This window comes from Triticum urartu, unplaced genomic scaffold (genome assembly GCF_003073215.2).
Source record: "Triticum urartu cultivar G1812 unplaced genomic scaffold, Tu2.1 TuUngrouped_contig_1639, whole genome shotgun sequence".
Lineage (NCBI taxonomy): Eukaryota > Viridiplantae > Streptophyta > Magnoliopsida > Poales > Poaceae > Triticum > Triticum urartu.
In genome coordinates, this window is record NW_024112086.1 from 4,299 (window position 1) to 22,389 (window position 18,091).

Below are 18,091 nucleotides of genomic sequence, written 5' to 3' on the forward strand. Positions count from 1 at the left end.
CTCCTAAGGTCGGGGAAGGCTCTGATACCAACTTGTAACGCTCACGATGCGGCTATATCTCCCACGTGTCGAAGCATGACTTAGAGGCATAACCGCATTGTAAGCAATGTCGCAAGTGAGGTAATCTTCACACAACCCATGTAATACATAAGGGAAAGAGATACATAGTTGGCTTACAATCGCCACTTCACACAATACATGAATAAAGCATTACATCATCCAGATACAGACATGGTCCGACTACGGAACCAAAATAAAAGAAGACTACCCCAAATGCTACACAGATCCCCGATCGTCCCGACTGGGCTCCACTACTGATCAACTAGAACGAAACAACACAAAGGACAAGATCTTCATCGAGCTCCTCCTTGAGCTTGATTGCGTCATCTGCTCGGTAACATCGGCACCTGCAAACTGGTTTTGGAAGTCTCTGTGAGCCACGGGGACTCAGCAATCTCACACCCTCGCGATCAAGATTATTTAAGCTTATGGGTAAGGTAAAGGTATGAGGTGGAGCTGCAGCAAGCGACTGGCATATATGGTGGCTAACATACGCAAATGAGAGCGAGAAGAGAAGGCAAGGCACGGTCGATAAAACTATGATCAAGAAGTGATCCTAGAACAACCTACGTCAAACATAACTCCAACACCGTGTTCACTTCCCGGACTACGCCAGAAAGAGACCATCACGGTTACACACGCGGTTGATGTATTTTAATTAAGGTCAAGTTCAGGTTTTCTACAACCGGACATTAACAAATTCCCATCTGCCCATAACCGCGGGCACGGCTTTCGAAAGTTCAAATCCCTGCAGGGGTGTCCCAACTTAGCCCATCACAAGCTCTCACGGTCAACGAAGGATATTCCTTCTAGCGGGAAGACCCGATCAGACTCGGAATCCCGGTTACAAGACATCCTCGACAATGGTAAAACAAGTCCAGCAAGACCACCCGTTGTGCCGACAAATCCCGATAGGAACTGCACATATCTCGTTCTCGGGGCACACCGGATAAGCTAAGCGTACGGGAGCCAACGTAACCCAAGTTGCCAAGGGACGGCCCCGCACGGTGCTCTGGGTTGGACCAACACTCAGAGGAGCACTGGCCCGGGGGTTTAATCAAGATGACCCTTGAGCCGGCCGACTCAAGGGAAAGAAAAGGCTAGGTGGCAAATGGTAAAACCAATGTTGGGCCTTGATGGAGGAGTTTTATTCAAGGCGAACTGTCAAGGGGTTCCCATTATAACCCAACCGCGTAAGGAACGCAAAATCCGGGAACATAACACCGATATGACGGAAACTAGGGCGGCAAGAGTGGAACAAAACACCAGCCATAAGGCCGAGCCTTCCACCCTTTACCAAGTATATAGATGCATTAATTAAATAAGAGATATTGTGATATCCCAACAAGTAAACAATGTTTCAACAAGGAACGATCTCCATGTTCCAACAAGGAACAAACTTCAATCTTCACCTGCAACTAACAACGCTATAAGAGGGGCTGAGCAAAGCGGTAACATAGCCAAACAACGGTTTGCTAGGACAAGGTGGGTTAGAGGCTTGGCTTAACAATATGGGAGGCATGATAAGCAAGTGGTAGGTATCGCAGCATAGGCATAGCAAAAGAGCGAGCAACTAAGCAAGCAAAGATAGAAGTGATTTCGAGGGTATGGTCATCTTGCCTGAAATCCCGCAAGGAAGAAGAACGAGTCCATGAAGAAGACAAACGGGCGAAGTCGAACGGATCCTCACAAACGTGACGTTATCAGAACTAACCCGAAGAAGCAACACCGGAAAGAAGCAAACAACATAGTAAACAACCACCACATAATCATGGCATGATGCACAATCAAGTATGATGCATGTCCGGTTAAATGAAGCATGGCATGGCAAAGTGCACAAACAATACTACAAATTAAGTGGAGCTCAATATGCAACTCCGTTGCATATTGACGGAACACCACATTAATTATTTAGGTCTCTCCCGGTTAGGTACTCAACAAATTTAAATGTTGGTTAACATGGCAAGAGGTGAAGCATAACAAAACTATACCATTTAAACCATTTAAATGGGGCCGGATATAACAAACAACAAATCTGGTAAATCCCCATATGCATTAGTAATTTGGTGCAACAACAATCTAAACATTTTAATTGTTGTTATCATGATGCGGATGACATGAACAAGTTTATGCAATTTTAATTAAAAGTTGACAAGAGCATTATGAAACATTTTCATCATGGCGGAAAAGAAAGGGGTGCCACGGCGACGATAACGAAACGGTGCCACGGCAACGTTCCGGTTCCGTCAACTCATTGAGACGTCGGTGCAAAAGAAAGTGACGGGAGCGTGTCATGCGATGAACGGTGGGGTGCTCCCGGTAACCGGGTTTCCACATGATGGTGACAAGGTAAAAGAGGGCAACATGCACCGACAAATCAAGCACGGTGCAAGCACGAGCATCTCATACATCACACATGCATTCGTTCACGGCGGTCGTCTCGGGGTTGTACCTTCGAAGCGTGCGTTATCGGAGCGGTTCGGGTTAAGCGGTGTAGTCGTTCATGATCGTCGTGGGAAGTAGTGGTACTCGGCGATGGTAGAGGAAGTAGATGTTCACGGTTCGTTGTGGGAAGTAGACGTTCTCGTGGCGACGGTAGTCGTTCACGTTCTTAGTTGCACAATTTTCCGTAGATGTTCGGAATCACGACGAGGGACTTGACGTCCACGGGTTCTTTGCTGGTCGACGGTAGTGGTTCTCGTATCGTCGTGGTACTTGGCGATTTCGGAGACGGCGGAAGATGAACTTGGCGGTTCTTGTTGACCTAGTACTTGGCGTAATCTCCGGTTCGGTGATCGTTTTAGGCGTCGGACGTCGAGGTCTCCAGCCGTAGTGGTACTTGGTGAATCCCGAAACGGTCTTGGCATCTTCGCGCGTATTGGTACTTGTGAAGAGGTACTCGGCGGTCACGTGTCTTCGGCGACACCAGGATACATCTTGGCGGTCTCGTCTCGGTCTTCAATCCCAAAACGAAGCAAGGCAAAGACTCGGGTGTGGTGGTACTTGGCGAACCGAAACATGCAGCCCCGGTCATCGATGGGAGGCGGGCAACGAAGCAGCAGCAACATGGGGGCAGCGACGGACCCTAAGGCCGTGAGGAGGAGGGGCTCTGCACGAGGCCAGCAGCGAGGAGGGTCTTGGCCAGCGACGAGGGTTCCATGGTGTTGTGCTTGTCTCCTGGATGAGGCAGAGGGAGGCAGCAGCGCTGAAGAAACGAGGCGGTGGAGCTGGGACTCCGGCGACGAGCAGGGTGAGGCAGAGGTCCTGCGGGCGTCTGGGAGAGCCGGATCCGGCCATGGCTCCACGGTTCAGGTCGGCCGGCGACGAGGCTTGACCGGAGCGGCGACCTGGTTCCATGGCGTTGGAGCAAGGAGGGAAGAGGCCGACGCGGGAGGAAGGAGGCGCGCTGGGGAGGAGCCGCGGCGCCTGGGCGACGCTGGTGGCCTCCGGCGACACCGGATCGAAGGCGGAGGAGGACGTGGGACGCCGGATCGGGAGGCAGCAGTTGCGTTCGTCTCTGGCGGCGCGAGCATGGAATGAGAGAGAGGGCGAGGGAGGAGATGAACGAGGAAAGTGAGTGGCTGCGAGGGAGAGATGGGATCGAAGGAGATGGGGATCGGGATGCGGTTCCCTGGCGGCGCGAGGGAACGATGGGCACGAGGGAAGAGGAGGATCGGGCCAGGGAACGAGAGGGAGATGGCGGCGCGAGGGGAAGGTATCGAGGGAGAAGGGAGTCGGGCTCCCTGGGTCTAGGGTTGCGGCACTAGTGGGCTGCATGCAAGGGTTAGGTGGGCCTAAAGGGCCGGCCTAGCATAGGTTGTAGCTGGGCTGGGCTCTCTATCTCACTCTAAAGAACAGGAAAAAAACAAAGAAGAAAAACAAGAAAGAAAGAAGAAAAGAGAGAAAAGAAGATGGTAGGAGAAAGAATATACTCTCAAACTCATAAAAATGAGTCTAATCCAAGAAAATAGGAGTGGGCATGGATGCAAGGCTTAGATTCAAACACATTTGAATTAAATTCAAATGGGTGAATAGAAAGTGGAGGTTTGGAAGGTCCAAAATGTTCGGTTTTTCGAGAAACCTTGATAAAAGAAATACAAAATTGTGGACAAGATTTGAAAGTCAAACTCGAAGTGGAAATAGGCACGAGGATTATTTTTGCACGTGTGTTATGGTGAATATCAAATTAAAGAAATATTAAATATAGCTCCCTACTATCGGGAGGATAGGTTATAAAGAGAAACCACCATGTGAGTTCCCTCGGTTTAAATGGATTAAAGATCCATGTCATTTATTTAGTTGAGTTAAGAAAAAAAAAATGACATGATGACATGATGACATGATACAATACACGCGATGCAAAGATGAATGCAACAGACGAAACAAAACACGCAACGAAACCCGAAAACCCTGGAAGACATCTGAAGCTCCGGTCTTGGGGCGTTACATTGGTCCATCAAGATCATCGGTTCGTATAGATGGATCAATTCCGTCCTTGAAAACTTCAACGTTTTTGGCCGATCGCTTGTTCCTGCGTTGTTGCGGCCGCCGCGATCGACGGCGTCACCCACCCGCGTTGCATTGTTGCCCTGTAAGGAGAGTTGTCGTGGCTGAGCATCTCACGCCGCATCGTCGGGATGGGCACCGCCTAGTGCCGGCCTCCAATCACCGATGACGCAGAGCCGTGAGACATGAGGCCGGCGCTTCGTCTCGCACGGAACTGCCCTTGCCGTTGCGTGTAACCGCTGTTTTCTTGGCCGGATTGCTCTTAGGCAGAAACTACGTGCTGATAACATGTTAGAAAGGGAAACGAAACAATTGAGAGAGCCTTGGCACAAATGTAAAAGTGAATGCTTGTTTTTATTGATAATGGCATTTACACATATATAGCCTATGAAAGGATGCGACCAAAGGAATGTAAGGCAACCGTCTTGGTTAGGAAAAGCAAGGATTAATGGGATTAATTAAATCCAAACACTCGCATCTTCCTGTATGAGCGCCTATTGAGAAGCATCCCTTGGCTTTGTATAAATAGCAGCACTCTCATCAATAAAGACATATATTCTCATTACTGCTTTCCATAGATCGAGTCTCTCGTTTTCAACTTCAAACAGTCTACTCCATCATAAACGATAGCTGCCATCTCATCGAAAGACGGGACGCCTTTGCCTCTATCATTAGTATTATGGACAGTTGCATCAATCTCTTCTATTATCATGGACACACTAAACTAAACAGCAAATAGTTTTAAGACAAGCATGGAGCCAATCTCACAAGTACTATATACATTGATTTTGCTTCCTGGCAGACACAATCACTTCCTTCAACCAAACGTTGAAGAAAGAACCAAAGCACTAACCTAACACAATCTACAATCCATCGGTGGTCCCTCAGCTTGAGGAGTCCTTCGCAACCGAGCAGTCACTGTTTTGCTTTGCAGGATTATCTGCTTTGGCTGCATGAACATTCTCCCAGTTCCCTGGCAAAGCAGCCGGACTCAGGTTGTCACCTTGCTTCGGGTCATCAGCAGAGTCCATGGCAATGTAACTTCCTTTGACTGCACTCGAAATTTTGAAGCTCAGCAACTTTGTGCTAATTTCATCTATGCGTCGTCGCCCACTAGTTTGGCAGATTCCTGATGTTAAAGAGTCAAGAAACGTAGTAAGCAAGGCATATATAGCAGGCAAGGAACTAAAATAGCTCCTGGCAAAAAGAAACAGTATAACAGTTAAAGAAATATGCTGACCTACTGACCCAGGAACCCTGTCATCTGGGCAAACTGCAGATTCTCCTGGAGATTTAGCTGCAGGTGTGCCAATTGAAATCTCATCTTCGTTCCACGTTTCCATATAAGTGTCTTTGGGCAAGCAAGATAGATTGTTGTTCTCCATTAATCCAGTATCAGACATGTCACTAATGCAAAGGCCCAGTTCCTCCATCTCAAAGTTAAGGTGCTCATTTGTCAATGCTGGTGTTTCTTCAGCTGGCTGCAGTGCCACTCCACTTTCTGATTCTCTAATTGGTGAGGGCTTGGGCATGCCACCTGATAGTATGGCTGGATCATCACTGTGCTCATAGTATTCCTCCTTATGACCCAGATTGGGTACATTGTTCTTCAGAGACCCAGAACCAAATAAGTAGCTTGCATCTTCATCATAACTACGGTCAGGTTCCTCAAATTCATCGCACTTGAGCTCAGGGCCAAATTGCTCATCTGGCAATGAAGATGTTTCTGCAGTTGGCAGCAGTGTCGTTCCACTTACTGATCCTCCAAACAGTGCACATTCAGACATGAGAGTGGTTTGATCATCAATGTACTTACTGCATTCCTCTTTACGCTCATGTTGGAGCTTGGTGTTGATTTCTTCTGTACTCCTTTGAACGACAGCCTGACAAATGCCTGGTAGAATTGTCACAGCGCAATACAATAAGTAATTTTTCTAGGTATTAAAATGCATCCAGGTTAAAAAAATACAATCAAGTCATCACAAATACTGACCTGATCCCAAAAGACTCTCAGCCTGCCCAAACGTGGATTGTTCAGGAGATTTGGGTGCAGATAGGTTATCTGGGAGCTCCTTTCCCTGGATAGGATTGGTATGAGAGTCTTCATGTAAATGGAATAGATTACCCTTCACCGATCCAACACCAAATATGCCAATCGTTTCTTCACTACTAAAGTTGTGTTCCTTAAATTCATCCTCCTCCAGCTCGGAGCTAAGCTGCTTATCTGCTGAAGCCGATGTTTCCGCAGCTTGCAGCAGGGTTATTTTCTGTTCATCTGAATAAAACAAATATATTTTCATAAAGCTTCTATGGTTGAAGTGTACAAACAAGAATAATAAAACTGAGGTTTACCAGGTTCATCAGTAATTGATGTTTCATGAAGGGTGCGAGTGTCAGAAGAAGGAACAAGTTCCTGTTTCTCTTCCTCCTTGCAGATCACCTCAGTATTAATATCCCTATAGGTTGGACTACTCATTTTAATAAAAATGGCCAGATATAATTCAGTGCAACTGTACTTATTTTAATCTGGAGAAATACCTTTTCACAAGATTACAATCCTCTGATGAATCCAACCGGGCAGATCCAATACATCCTGTTTTGTGGCCGGAACTCAGGAATCCTAAAAGAATGTAACATAATTTAGTTCTTCTATTGCATAGAAAAATAGTAAACAGAGGAACAACAAGAATTTGATATTCTCCAACAGACACTTACTAGTACTCCCTCCCTGTCTATTTTTATTTCGCGTATTAGGTTTGTCCTAAGTCAAACTTTGTGAGGTTTGAATTAATTTGTACTAAAAAGTATTAACATCTATGACGACAAATAAATACAATGTGTAAATATATTCCATGATAGATCTAATGATATTAATTTTGTATTTGGAATGTTGATTTTTTTCCTACAAATTTGGTCAAACATCACAAAGATCGACTCATGACAAACTTAATATGCGAAGCAAAAAGATACAAAGGGGATGGTAGGTAAAAATCCATACCTTGTTCATCGTCTCTCTCAGATGAAAACAAACCCTTAATTTCTTCAACTATACTTAAATCTACAGGAGACCCTTGATGTGAATCAGGTTCTGAAGAAACCATTTTTTCAGCATGACGAGTGTTGGAATCATCTTCATCCTCAGTACTTGGAAGCACAAGATCATCATGCACATCTGGTCCTTTAAATGACTCCTGCGAGAACAAGTGATGAAGCCCAATGGACGATCGTCTGTGATCTCGTGAACAGCTTTCAGTGTCATTCTTCATTGAGTACACTGCTTCCTCTGATAGAGCACCTTCATGTTTAAAATCTGGAATTGCTAAATCAAATGAAGGTGAAGGCTTCTCAATGGTAGCTGACACTGCTCTTGGATCACTGTCCTCCCAGCATACAGAAGCATCTTTGGGAGATTTTTGTTCAGCAGGGCCTTCAAAGAGCTCCATTTGCTGGTAATCATCTGTGGAACAATCCGTTGGTAAACTGGAATCCGACGGAATATTTGTACAAACACTGTTCACCACAGATTCAGTATCTATATAATTATTACTGCCTTTGTCACAGCTAAGACCAAATTCCACAACTTCTGTGCACGGCAGCTTAGTGTTAAGCTGCTCGTCTCGCATATTTGATGTTTCTTCAGCTCGAAGTGGTGGAACTCCACTGTCTATGTCTTTTGTGCCAGCTTCAATCATATCATTACCGGCTCCAAAAGGAACTTGGTATTCCTTTAGCTCATCGCATTGCTGCTTTTTGAGACCCTGCTGCAAAGCCTCGGTATTGGACCAATCTATTTCATCCGGGAAATCAGTTGATTCAAACAGGCAAGGATTAGAACTCAGATGCACATCACTGTCATCGGTACAAGCAATTAGTGAGGGGCTCAATAAAGCATCACCAAGACCAGAAGCATGCTCAACTGCAGTAGGTGAAAAATAATTAGATTCTGCTCAAGCATAGGAGCTTGCTATTTGTATGATCGACAGGAAGCTGCTTATCTACTGATGAAACAATGTTGATAAGAAACCTAGTTACAAATTAAGACTCAAAGAATCAGGAAAATCAATAAGGTGATTACCAGGTCCGCTGACATTTATTTTTTGACACAAAGAATTAATGTCTGTAGGATGAACAGGCTTCTTATTTTCTTCATCATAGGCTACTTCCTCAGAATCAACGTCCCTGGGATTGGAAATTCATAACTTGCATGTTAAAGCGGTCAAACAAAAACAATTATCATACATGCTTCTAGTGATTCTGAGATGAATTACACTTACTCCATGATACTTGCAGCCTCCAAATCTAGCTGACCAGTTGCCACCTGCTCTTGTTCATGACTAGCCTTCGTTAATTCTGAAAGAATACGTTATCATTCACATCATGTATTTAGCATTCAAACAGCTGAATATCATAACGTGTATTTTTTTCCACAAGTTAATGGAAGAACAATGAAAGAACAAAGGAACTCTGTTACCATATACCTTCATTTTCATTATCTTGCTGAGAAGTAACCAGACAATCTTCACTTTTGGAAACTGTACTAAAATCTACACTGGTATCATGGTCTAAACCAGGTTTTGACTCATTAACTCCAGTTTCAGCCTGAACACTTGCTGAAGAAAGGGCAATACATTCACTGGGTTCTTCTATGCTTTCCTGTGAGAAAAAGGCCGGCAAACTAAGTGGTTGTTCAACACCTAATGAACCTCTCTCATTCTTCAATGAGTGCGGATCTGCTTCATCAGGAAATCCATATTCATCTTTACACTCTGGTGTAGCTGAACCTAGTGCTGTCTTCTCTAGGGTACCTGACAAATATTGATATATTCCTCTTAAATTAACACATAACACAACGGGGCAACCAAACTACTTATCCTTTAGAGATTTTATGTAAGATCCTTACCTTCATGTACTTGTACATCATCCTGCAAGGAAAAGGGCTGCAGATCAAACGATGATTGTGCAATACTTGCTGGATATCTTTCATCCTTCAATGAGTGTGGTCCTGCTTTATCAGGTGATACACATTCATGTTTACACTCTGGTGTAGCTGAATCTACTGCTTTCTTCTCTACAGTGCCTGACAAATAATTATATATACATCTCAAATAAAATACAGCTCAATGTTGCAACTGAACAACTCATCCTTTAGAGAATATAGATAATACTTCCTCCGTCTAAATATAAGTCCTTTTAGAGATTTCAATACGGACTACATACGGATGTATATAGACGCATTTTAGAATGTAGATTCACTCATTTTGCTCCGTATGTAGTCCGCATTGGAATCTCTAAAAAGACTTATATTTAGGAACGGAAGGAGTGGATCCTTACCTTGTCCTTCCTCCTTTAAGATAAGGGACTGCAGACCAAATGCCGATTGCTCAATACTTGATCTCTGATTCATCAATGAGTGGGGTTCTGCTTCAGCAGGTAATCCAAATTCATGTTTACACTCTGGTAAATCTGAACCTAGTGTTGTCTTCTCCACGGTACCTGACAGATATTTATATATTCCTGTCAAATAATATATAGCTCAATGGTGCAAACAAGCCACCCCTCCTTTAGACAACAGATCCTTACCTTCTTGTACATGGAAATCATCTTGTTCATGACTAGCCTCCGATAATCCTGAAAGAATACATTATCATTCCCATCATGTATTTAGCCTTCAAACAGCTGAATATCATAACATGTGTGTTTTCCACAAAATTATGAAAGAACAAAGGGACCCTGTTATCATATACCTTCATTTTCATTATCTTGCTGAGAAGTATCCAAACAATCTTCACTTTTGGAAACTGCACTAAAGTCCGCACTAGTATCATGGTCTGAACCAGGATTTGACTCACAAACTCCATTTTCAGCCTGAACTCTTGCTGAAGAAAGGACAACACATTCACTGCGTTCTTCTACACTTTCCTGCGTGAAAAGGGTCGGCAGACTACATGGTGATTGTTCAACAATCAATGAACCTCTCTCGTTCTTCAATGAGTGTGGATCTGCTTCATCAGGAAATCCATATTCATCTTTACACTCTGGTGTAGTTGAACCTAGTGCTGTCTTCTCTAGGGTATCTGACAAATTTTGATATATTCCTCTCAAATTAACACATAACACAACGGGTAAACAAAACTACTCATCCTTTAGAGATTATTATATAGAAGATCCTTACCTTCCTGTACTTGTACATCCTCCTGCGAAGAAAGGGACTGCTGATCAAATAATGATTGTTCAATACTTGATGGATATCCCTCATTCTTCAATGAGTGTGGTCCTGCTTTATCAGGTGATACACATTCATGTTTACACTCTGGTGTCTTCTCTACGGTACCTAACAGATATTTATATATTCCTGTCAAATAATATATAACTCAATGGTGCAAACAAGCCACTCCTCCTTTAGACGATCCTTACCTTCTTGCACTTGTAAATCATCTTGCTGAACCTGCTCCATAGGTAGTTTCTTGTCAGGACTGCCCACTTTAAGTCCTGCTTCCGTCAGTAGAGGCTCCATAGGTGTTGATGGATCAATCACAAACAAGTGATCACTGCTAGGCTCAAGAGCATCAGGCTTACAAGGTGTGTTCTCCATGTTTCTCAGCAAGGCAGCTGCAGATTGGTTCAGGTTATCCACTTGCTTCACGGTATGGTGGGGATCCATAGCAATGTGATTTCCTTTGCCTATGCTCGCACTAATTTGACAAATCCCTGATGAAAAAAATTGGATCAGGAAACACAATAGGGAAAGTAAATCTCATACAAAGGAACTAAACGAATTTATTTGACAAGACAAAAGAGGAACCATGCTGACCTACTGAACCAGAGACTCTCTCATCCATAGAAACTGCAAATTCGTCAGGAGATTTAGATGCAGGCATGTCCCCGGGTAGTTCCTGGTCATGGCAAGGATCCATTGAAGGGCCACAGGGGAGTTCCTGGACATGGCAAGGATCCATTGAAGGGTCCTTCATGCTGGACAGATTCTTGTTTCCCAAAGATCCAGTGTCAGAGACGATGCTACCATCTTTATCACACCTAAGGCTTTGCACTGAACCCGAGACTTTGTCATCCAGAAAAACTGCAGATTCTTCAGGAGATTTAGGTGCAGGCATGTCATTTGGGAGCTCCTGGTCATGGCAAGGATCCATTGTAGGGTCCTTCAAGCTAGACAGATGATTGTTTCCCAAAAATTCAGTGAGAGAAACATTGCTGCTGTCTTTATCACAGATAAGGCTTTGTTCTGTGTTGCCCTCCAGCTTGGTGTTAAGCTGCTCATCTGGAAATGGTGATGTTTCTTCAGCTCGGAGCACTGACATTCCACTTTCAGATCGTTCATCAAGTGCAGGTTCAGACATGTCACTTTCTAGGTTGCCTAAAGTAAGTTGACCTTCACTGTGTTGATTGCAGTCATCTTTATGATCCTTGACACAAACTACATCTGTATACCTTCGCGAAACAGTTTGACAAATACCTGATACAAAATGCAAGACATGAGATGATATGGAGAGCAAATATTTTACTTCCCCCGGTTGACAAATAGCTAGTAGTGTCGTCAGACAGCACCTTCATTCAAACTTTTCAGATTCTTGACTGCCAATATTCTTTTAAATATTTAGATTGGAAACTTGAAAATCATATGCTAAGATGTTTCTCATAATTCATAAGTATTTCAGAGTATTGTAATTTTGTTGGGTTTCATACATATACTATGGTAGAAACTAGTGGTCAATGTTAAATCTTGCAGACCATGTCAATACCCAAAATGCCACTTTTTTGCAAAATGATGGGAATACTATCGAATCAAACAGACACAGTGTCTGAGATTAATCTAAACAAGTTTTCAGAAATATTTACCTGACCCTAAAAAGCTTTGATCCTCACATGATGTAGATTGTTTTGGAGATTCATCTTCACCGCGGCTAAAGCTTTGTACTTCGTGATCATCACCCTCCAGCTTGTGCTTAAGCTGCTCATCTGGCAATACTAATGTTTCTACATCTGGCTGCAGCATTTTTCCACTTTCTGGTACAGCAACCTGTGCAGCTTCAAACATGACACTTGCATGGATGTCTTCCGTGACTCTTGCATTGTGTAGATTGCATTCCTCTATATTATCCTGTTGAAGCCCTTCAGTATTAGAAGATGCTATCTGATTATCTAAACCATCCACTGATTCTAGCAGTGAAGAATCCGAATTTACTTCATCAACAACAGTGGTGCTCTGTGAAATGCAAAATAGAGCTCCACTAACACCAGAGACGTGCTCAGCTGCAGTAGAAGATGCACAGGTCAGCCTAGAGATATCCATGATATTTCTGAATTATAAAAGATGAACACAAGATTTTGTGCATAACAGACACTAAAATCAAAAGAAATCAATTAGAAGACTACCAGGTTTATCCGCATGTGATTTCTCATGGGGAGCATTAATGTCTGAAGGAATAAAGTCCGTTTTCTCTTCCTCGTTGCAGATCACGTCCTTTCTAGTAATATCCCTGTAAATTGCCTTTTCCCAATTTTAGAAGAGTGGCCCGTAGCGTTCATCATGTCTGTAATTTCACTATTATAGGTATCAAAAATACATTTACCTTACTGTATGATGCACATCCTCTGACGAATCCAACTGAACAGATGCAACCCAATCTTTTCTGAGGGTGGACACTGAAAATCCTGAGAAACAAATTGATTTCAGTTTTTATTTTGCACAGAATAACATGAAGAGATTTAAAAAAATGAACAACACAGATCAGATATTCTGCAATAGAAACATGTGAAAGATTTCAAAAGATATACCTTCTTGTTCATTGTTTTGCTGAGACGAAAACATTAAGCCTCCACTTTCTTCGACTCTGATTGAATATTCATCAGAGCCTTGATATGAGTCAGGTTTTAATGAAACAACTGTTTCAACTTGACGTTCAACCTTGTGAACATCTGATTCTTCCATGAAATTTTTAAAAAATGGACTAGTGTTATGTGTATCAGGTTCTTCTATGTTTCCCTGTGAGAATAGGAACCGTAGCCCAGTGGGTGATTGTTCAAGAACTGGTGAGCACCTTGCAGCAGCATTTTCTATTGAGTCCAGGGCTTCCTCAGATAAAGCACCTACATGTGTACAGTCCGGAATAGCTAAATCGGACGGAGGCTTCTCAGTGGTACCTGAAACATTATTTGAACAAATATGCATTACTCCAAAAGCAATAGTACAGAACAACATGATAAAAAAGCAAATTCAGAGTAACAATAACACTGAGTTACTGACCTACTACTGTGCTCTCAAGCTCGAACTCCAGAATGTTACTACCATCTTTACCATGGCTGATGCTGGATTCAACGACTGTGCCCTCCAGCTGAGTGTTAAGCTGTGCGTCACGCAAATCAGATTTTTCAGCTGGGGAAGGCAGCACCCCACTTTCCAAGCTATTAGCACTACTGGCAACATCAATCATATCACTCGTGTGGCCACCATAAGCAATTTGGTCTTCCTTCTGCTCTTCAGCAGGCATGACTTCTTCCAAAGATGCTGTTCTACTCCTCTTTGCAGGTCTTCCCTTTGAAGCTGTTGGCTTTGACGGTAGCGGTGATATCGCTAGCTTCGAAGATCTGTGTCTTGTTTGCCGCAGACTCGCATCATTCTGAACAGAACGTTGGAGTTTTGTTTGTGCGCTTCTTGTGCGAACACTTGACTCTTCCCTCCTGACAATTTCACTGTGATCCTTAATCTCCTTATCAACCGCATTAGGACCAGCCGGTTTACGCACTGATGTCCTCACAGGAACATCTGACTTCGATTCTTCTTGAGAACCCTTAATGTCTTTCTCAATCACATGTGGGACAATTTCTCTGTGATCCTTGCTCTCCTTATCAACCGCGTTAGGACAAGATAGTTTACGCACAGATGTGCTCACAGGAACTTCAGACTTAGATTCTTCTTGTAAACCCTTAATTTCTTTCTCAATCACATGTGGGGCAACAGATTTGTGTGTTGATCGCCTAGATGGTTCTTTCACTACTAGTTGTTTCTCCAAGTGTCCACCCTTAGCACATTTCATTTTAGTGTGATCACCATTCTCATTATTGAACTGTGCATCAGGATTCATTTCTGCAGGTACAGCCTTCCTGTCCTTCTCAAGCACAGCCGGAACAAATGATTTCCGTGTTAACCGTCTAACAGGTTGCTTGACTGTTTGTTGCTTCTCCAAGTCTTCACTCTTAGCACTTGAACACTTCTCACTGATGGCTGCTTCACAGTGATCATTCTTCTTACTATTAACAATAGCAAGAGCAGGTCTTCGCGTTGACCTTCCAGCACGTGCTTCCGGAATCATGTCTGTAACGATGCTCTTTGTTCCTTTCTCAGTCATAGCCGGGACAAGAGATTTCTTTGTTTGTCGCTTAACATGCACTTGAGGAATCATTTCTTTTGGGAGACCCTTGCACTCTTTCTCAAGTATAACTGTGGCAACAGATCGCCGGGTTGATCGCCCAACAGGTTTTGTCACTGTTTCTTTGCTCTCCACAGGTTTTGTGAGACCCTTGGACTCTTTCTCGAGTATAACTGGGGCAACAGATCGCCAGGTTGATCCCCCAACAGTTTTTGTCACTGTTTCTTTCATCTCCACATCTCCATGCATACCTTTGGTTTCGTGCTCAAGAAACGATGGAACAACAGATTTCCGCATCGATCTTCTCACAGGCCCAGGTACGTCTACGTGCATGTCCATAGCAGAAGCCTTACCACTGCTATCAGAAAATGGGATTTCACCGCCATCTGTGGCTACTGTAGCCCTGCGATTCGACATTTTCCTCTTTTTGGACCCCACATGCCCATCTTGCTTAGCCACACCATCTTCTACGCCGTCTTTGGCGGCATTGAGCATGGTTGGGCGAGCTACCTTCAAGTCAGTACTGCCAATTGTCTGAATAGCTCTATTCCTCAAGACCCTTGTAACTGGAGCATCATTTGATACATCTGGAACCGTATGTTGCCCTTCATCCGAGTTGACATTCTTGGTTTTTCTCCTCTTCTTCGCAACGACAATGGGTGACGTCGCAGCAGCTGGTACTGAGCTTGATCTTGTAGTCCTACCAGATATTTCCACCTCGGCAACCTTCTCCACAGCAGTTTCGCCTTCCGGCACCTTTGACCTACTTCTCTTATTTTCAGAAACAGTAGGCAACGGTGGGCCGGCCACCACCAATCCAGATCTTAGAGTTCTACCAACATGTTGAATTTCAGTAGGTTGCTCCTTGACACGATCTTGTTCCTTCAGATCTCCCGCCTTCTTCCTCCCTCTTTTGTTGTGAACAACAGGAGACGGTGCGGCAGCAGGCTCAGACTGAACAGCACTAGACCTTGTGCTTCTACAAGAAACTCCAACTTGCACACTGACATCTACATTGTCAGCGTCATTCTCGCTGGTCTTCCGCTTCAGCTGATGCTTCCTACCAACTGCTTCTCCAGCGTCCAGCTCTTGTTGCTCAGCTTTGGCAGAGGTTTTCCGGCCTACAGCTCCAGCTACCCTCTCAACCACATCACCTGCACCCAAATTCGCCGCATTCCTCCTGTGTCGCCTCGTCACAACATCTGCACCTGCCTGTCCAGCATCAGTTTCGTCAGCAGAATCACAACCAACTTGGGAACGCGTTCTCCGACGCTCCCCTCCACTTTCTTGGGCGCGAGAGAGAGCCTCCGCGGCCCTCGGCCTACCCCTCGTCCTGGCAACAACAGGCGACAACAAGAGGCGTCTGCCACCCACCTCCGCCTCCTCCTCTTCCTCCAACACAAACGTCACCTTCTTGGCCGCATCCGAATCCCCACCGCTAGCGCCGCCGAACGATCGCTTCAAACACCCCTTCCCCACAACGACGCCGACCGCATCCTCCTCCGCACCGCCAGAAATCTGCAAAGCGTTGAAACAAACACAAGGATCAGTCCCTTCCATTTCCACAGCCGCTCGTCGGTGAAGTATGGCGAGGAACCGAGGGGGAAAAGCGAGGGTTCGAGGAGAGCGAGTAGGAGCCCACAGTCCATACCGAGAGCTTGGCGGCGAGGCGGGCGACCAGGTCGGCGCTGGATCCGTTGGCCTTGAGGCCGTGCTCCTTGCAGAGCGCCTGCAGTTCCCGCCGCTTCATCACCGCAAAATCCATCTTAGCCGCGCGCACGAATCCACACCCCGCCCCGCGGGTCACCACGATCCGGCGAGAGCACCGGCCATCTCCGCGGATCCCTCTCGCTGCTTTCGAACTTCCGGAGGGGGCGGGGGGAGGGCGAACGCGAAAGGAGATTATGAGCGCCTCTCGCGGACTTTGGTTTGGGATTTCAATCGATCGAATCCCGAGCGTCGGGGGATTTCGGGTTCGTGGCGGCCGGGGAATGCGGGGGCTAGTGGGTGGGGTACTGACGTGCGGGTCCCGGAAGGGCGGTGGCGGTGGGAACGGTGTGGCAGTGACAGAGAGCCAGAGGCTTGCTGCGGAAGGAGGCGTGGGCTTCGAAATTTGGGGCTTCCCGCCCAGTAAAACACGCGAAATTAAACCGGCGCATGCCCGCCAGTGCGGTTATACGGTGACGCGGTGCCAGGTTATGGCTGATGGATGGGGTAGGGGAAGACCAGCGTCACTGATGAAGCGAAACTGCTCCATGGACGATACTGGTGCCCGACGTGTGCAGCGTCTGGGTACGGCCTGATTTAACCATCGTCTGTGAATCGTCCTGATTTTATCATGTGCATAGCATAGCTCCTGATGAAGAGGAGGGTACGCGTATGGAATTTTTTTTTGAGGGAGCTCCGTTCCAAATTACAGTGTTTTCTCTATTTTCGTGCTTTAACTTTAACCATAAATTTAACAAATGAGATTGACTTCGGCGGGAGCAAAAGTTATACCAGTGAATTCGTATTCAAAAGAAGTTTTCAATTATATAATTTTTTTCTCCCGTCGCAGTCGGTCTCATTGGTTAAATGTATGGTCAAAGTTGGATCTCGAAAAGTGCGGGCGCACTATATTTTAGAATTGAGGGAGTATAACAGTATGAATGGTGTGGACTGTGTTTCGGATGAGGCAAACCGCTCCGCGCACCTTCGTACCGCTGAGGAAAGGGCTTCGAGTGACTGACAGGTTGGGGCGCTCGTGCATACGGGACGCCTTTGTTTGCAAGTTTTTTTATGATAACTTAGAGCATTTCTAGCATATCTCGCAAAAAAAAATTTACAAGACGGCATACCCTTCGGCAGAACAGTTTCCGTAAACCTGTCCCGCAAATTACGTGACGCGTTTGCGAGATCTATTCCGTGTCGGAGGACTCGCCGTCCTGCAAATACAATAATAAGCAAATGTTTATCAAGTTCATTATCATCATCATCATATATATATTGTTACTATTCATCATCTAAGATGCAGAATAAGTTATTCCCCACCCGAGGTAATCTTACGATCATTTCATAATTAAATTACATTTGGAATTCAAATAGTTACATTCTTATTGATTCACTACGTAACATTTGACATAAGAAAATAAAAATATAGG

General features: G+C 44.8%; 1 protein-coding gene across 5 annotated transcripts; it reads right to left on the reverse strand.

Moving 5' to 3' along the window:
* Positions 1–5,103: 5,103 nt before the first annotated feature.
* LOC125526736 lies at positions 5,104–16,928 on the reverse strand. 5 transcript variants are annotated; one of them, XM_048691374.1, is made up of 23 exons: positions 16,603–16,927; positions 13,829–16,469; positions 13,360–13,725; positions 13,155–13,236; positions 12,958–13,061; positions 12,421–12,834; positions 11,378–12,037; positions 10,981–11,274; positions 10,739–10,897; positions 10,311–10,640; positions 10,147–10,194; positions 9,898–10,059; positions 9,467–9,643; positions 9,045–9,371; positions 8,841–8,916; positions 8,642–8,745; positions 7,565–8,482; positions 7,105–7,186; positions 6,919–7,022; positions 6,560–6,841; positions 6,383–6,460; positions 5,807–6,292; positions 5,104–5,695 (listed from the first exon to the last, which is right to left on the reverse strand). In XM_048691374.1, the coding sequence occupies exons 1-23, from the start codon at positions 16,714–16,716 to the stop codon at positions 5,451–5,453; spliced, it is 8,253 nt and encodes a 2,750-aa protein (XP_048547331.1). In that variant the 5' UTR covers positions 16,717–16,927; the 3' UTR covers positions 5,104–5,450. The 5 variants fall into 5 exon arrangements, with proteins under 5 accessions (XP_048547331.1, XP_048547329.1, XP_048547328.1 ...); XM_048691372.1 differs by having other exon boundaries at positions 5,807–6,460; positions 9,467–9,568; XM_048691371.1 differs by having other exon boundaries at positions 5,807–6,460; positions 16,603–16,926.
* Positions 16,929–18,091: the final 1,163 nt, after the last annotated feature.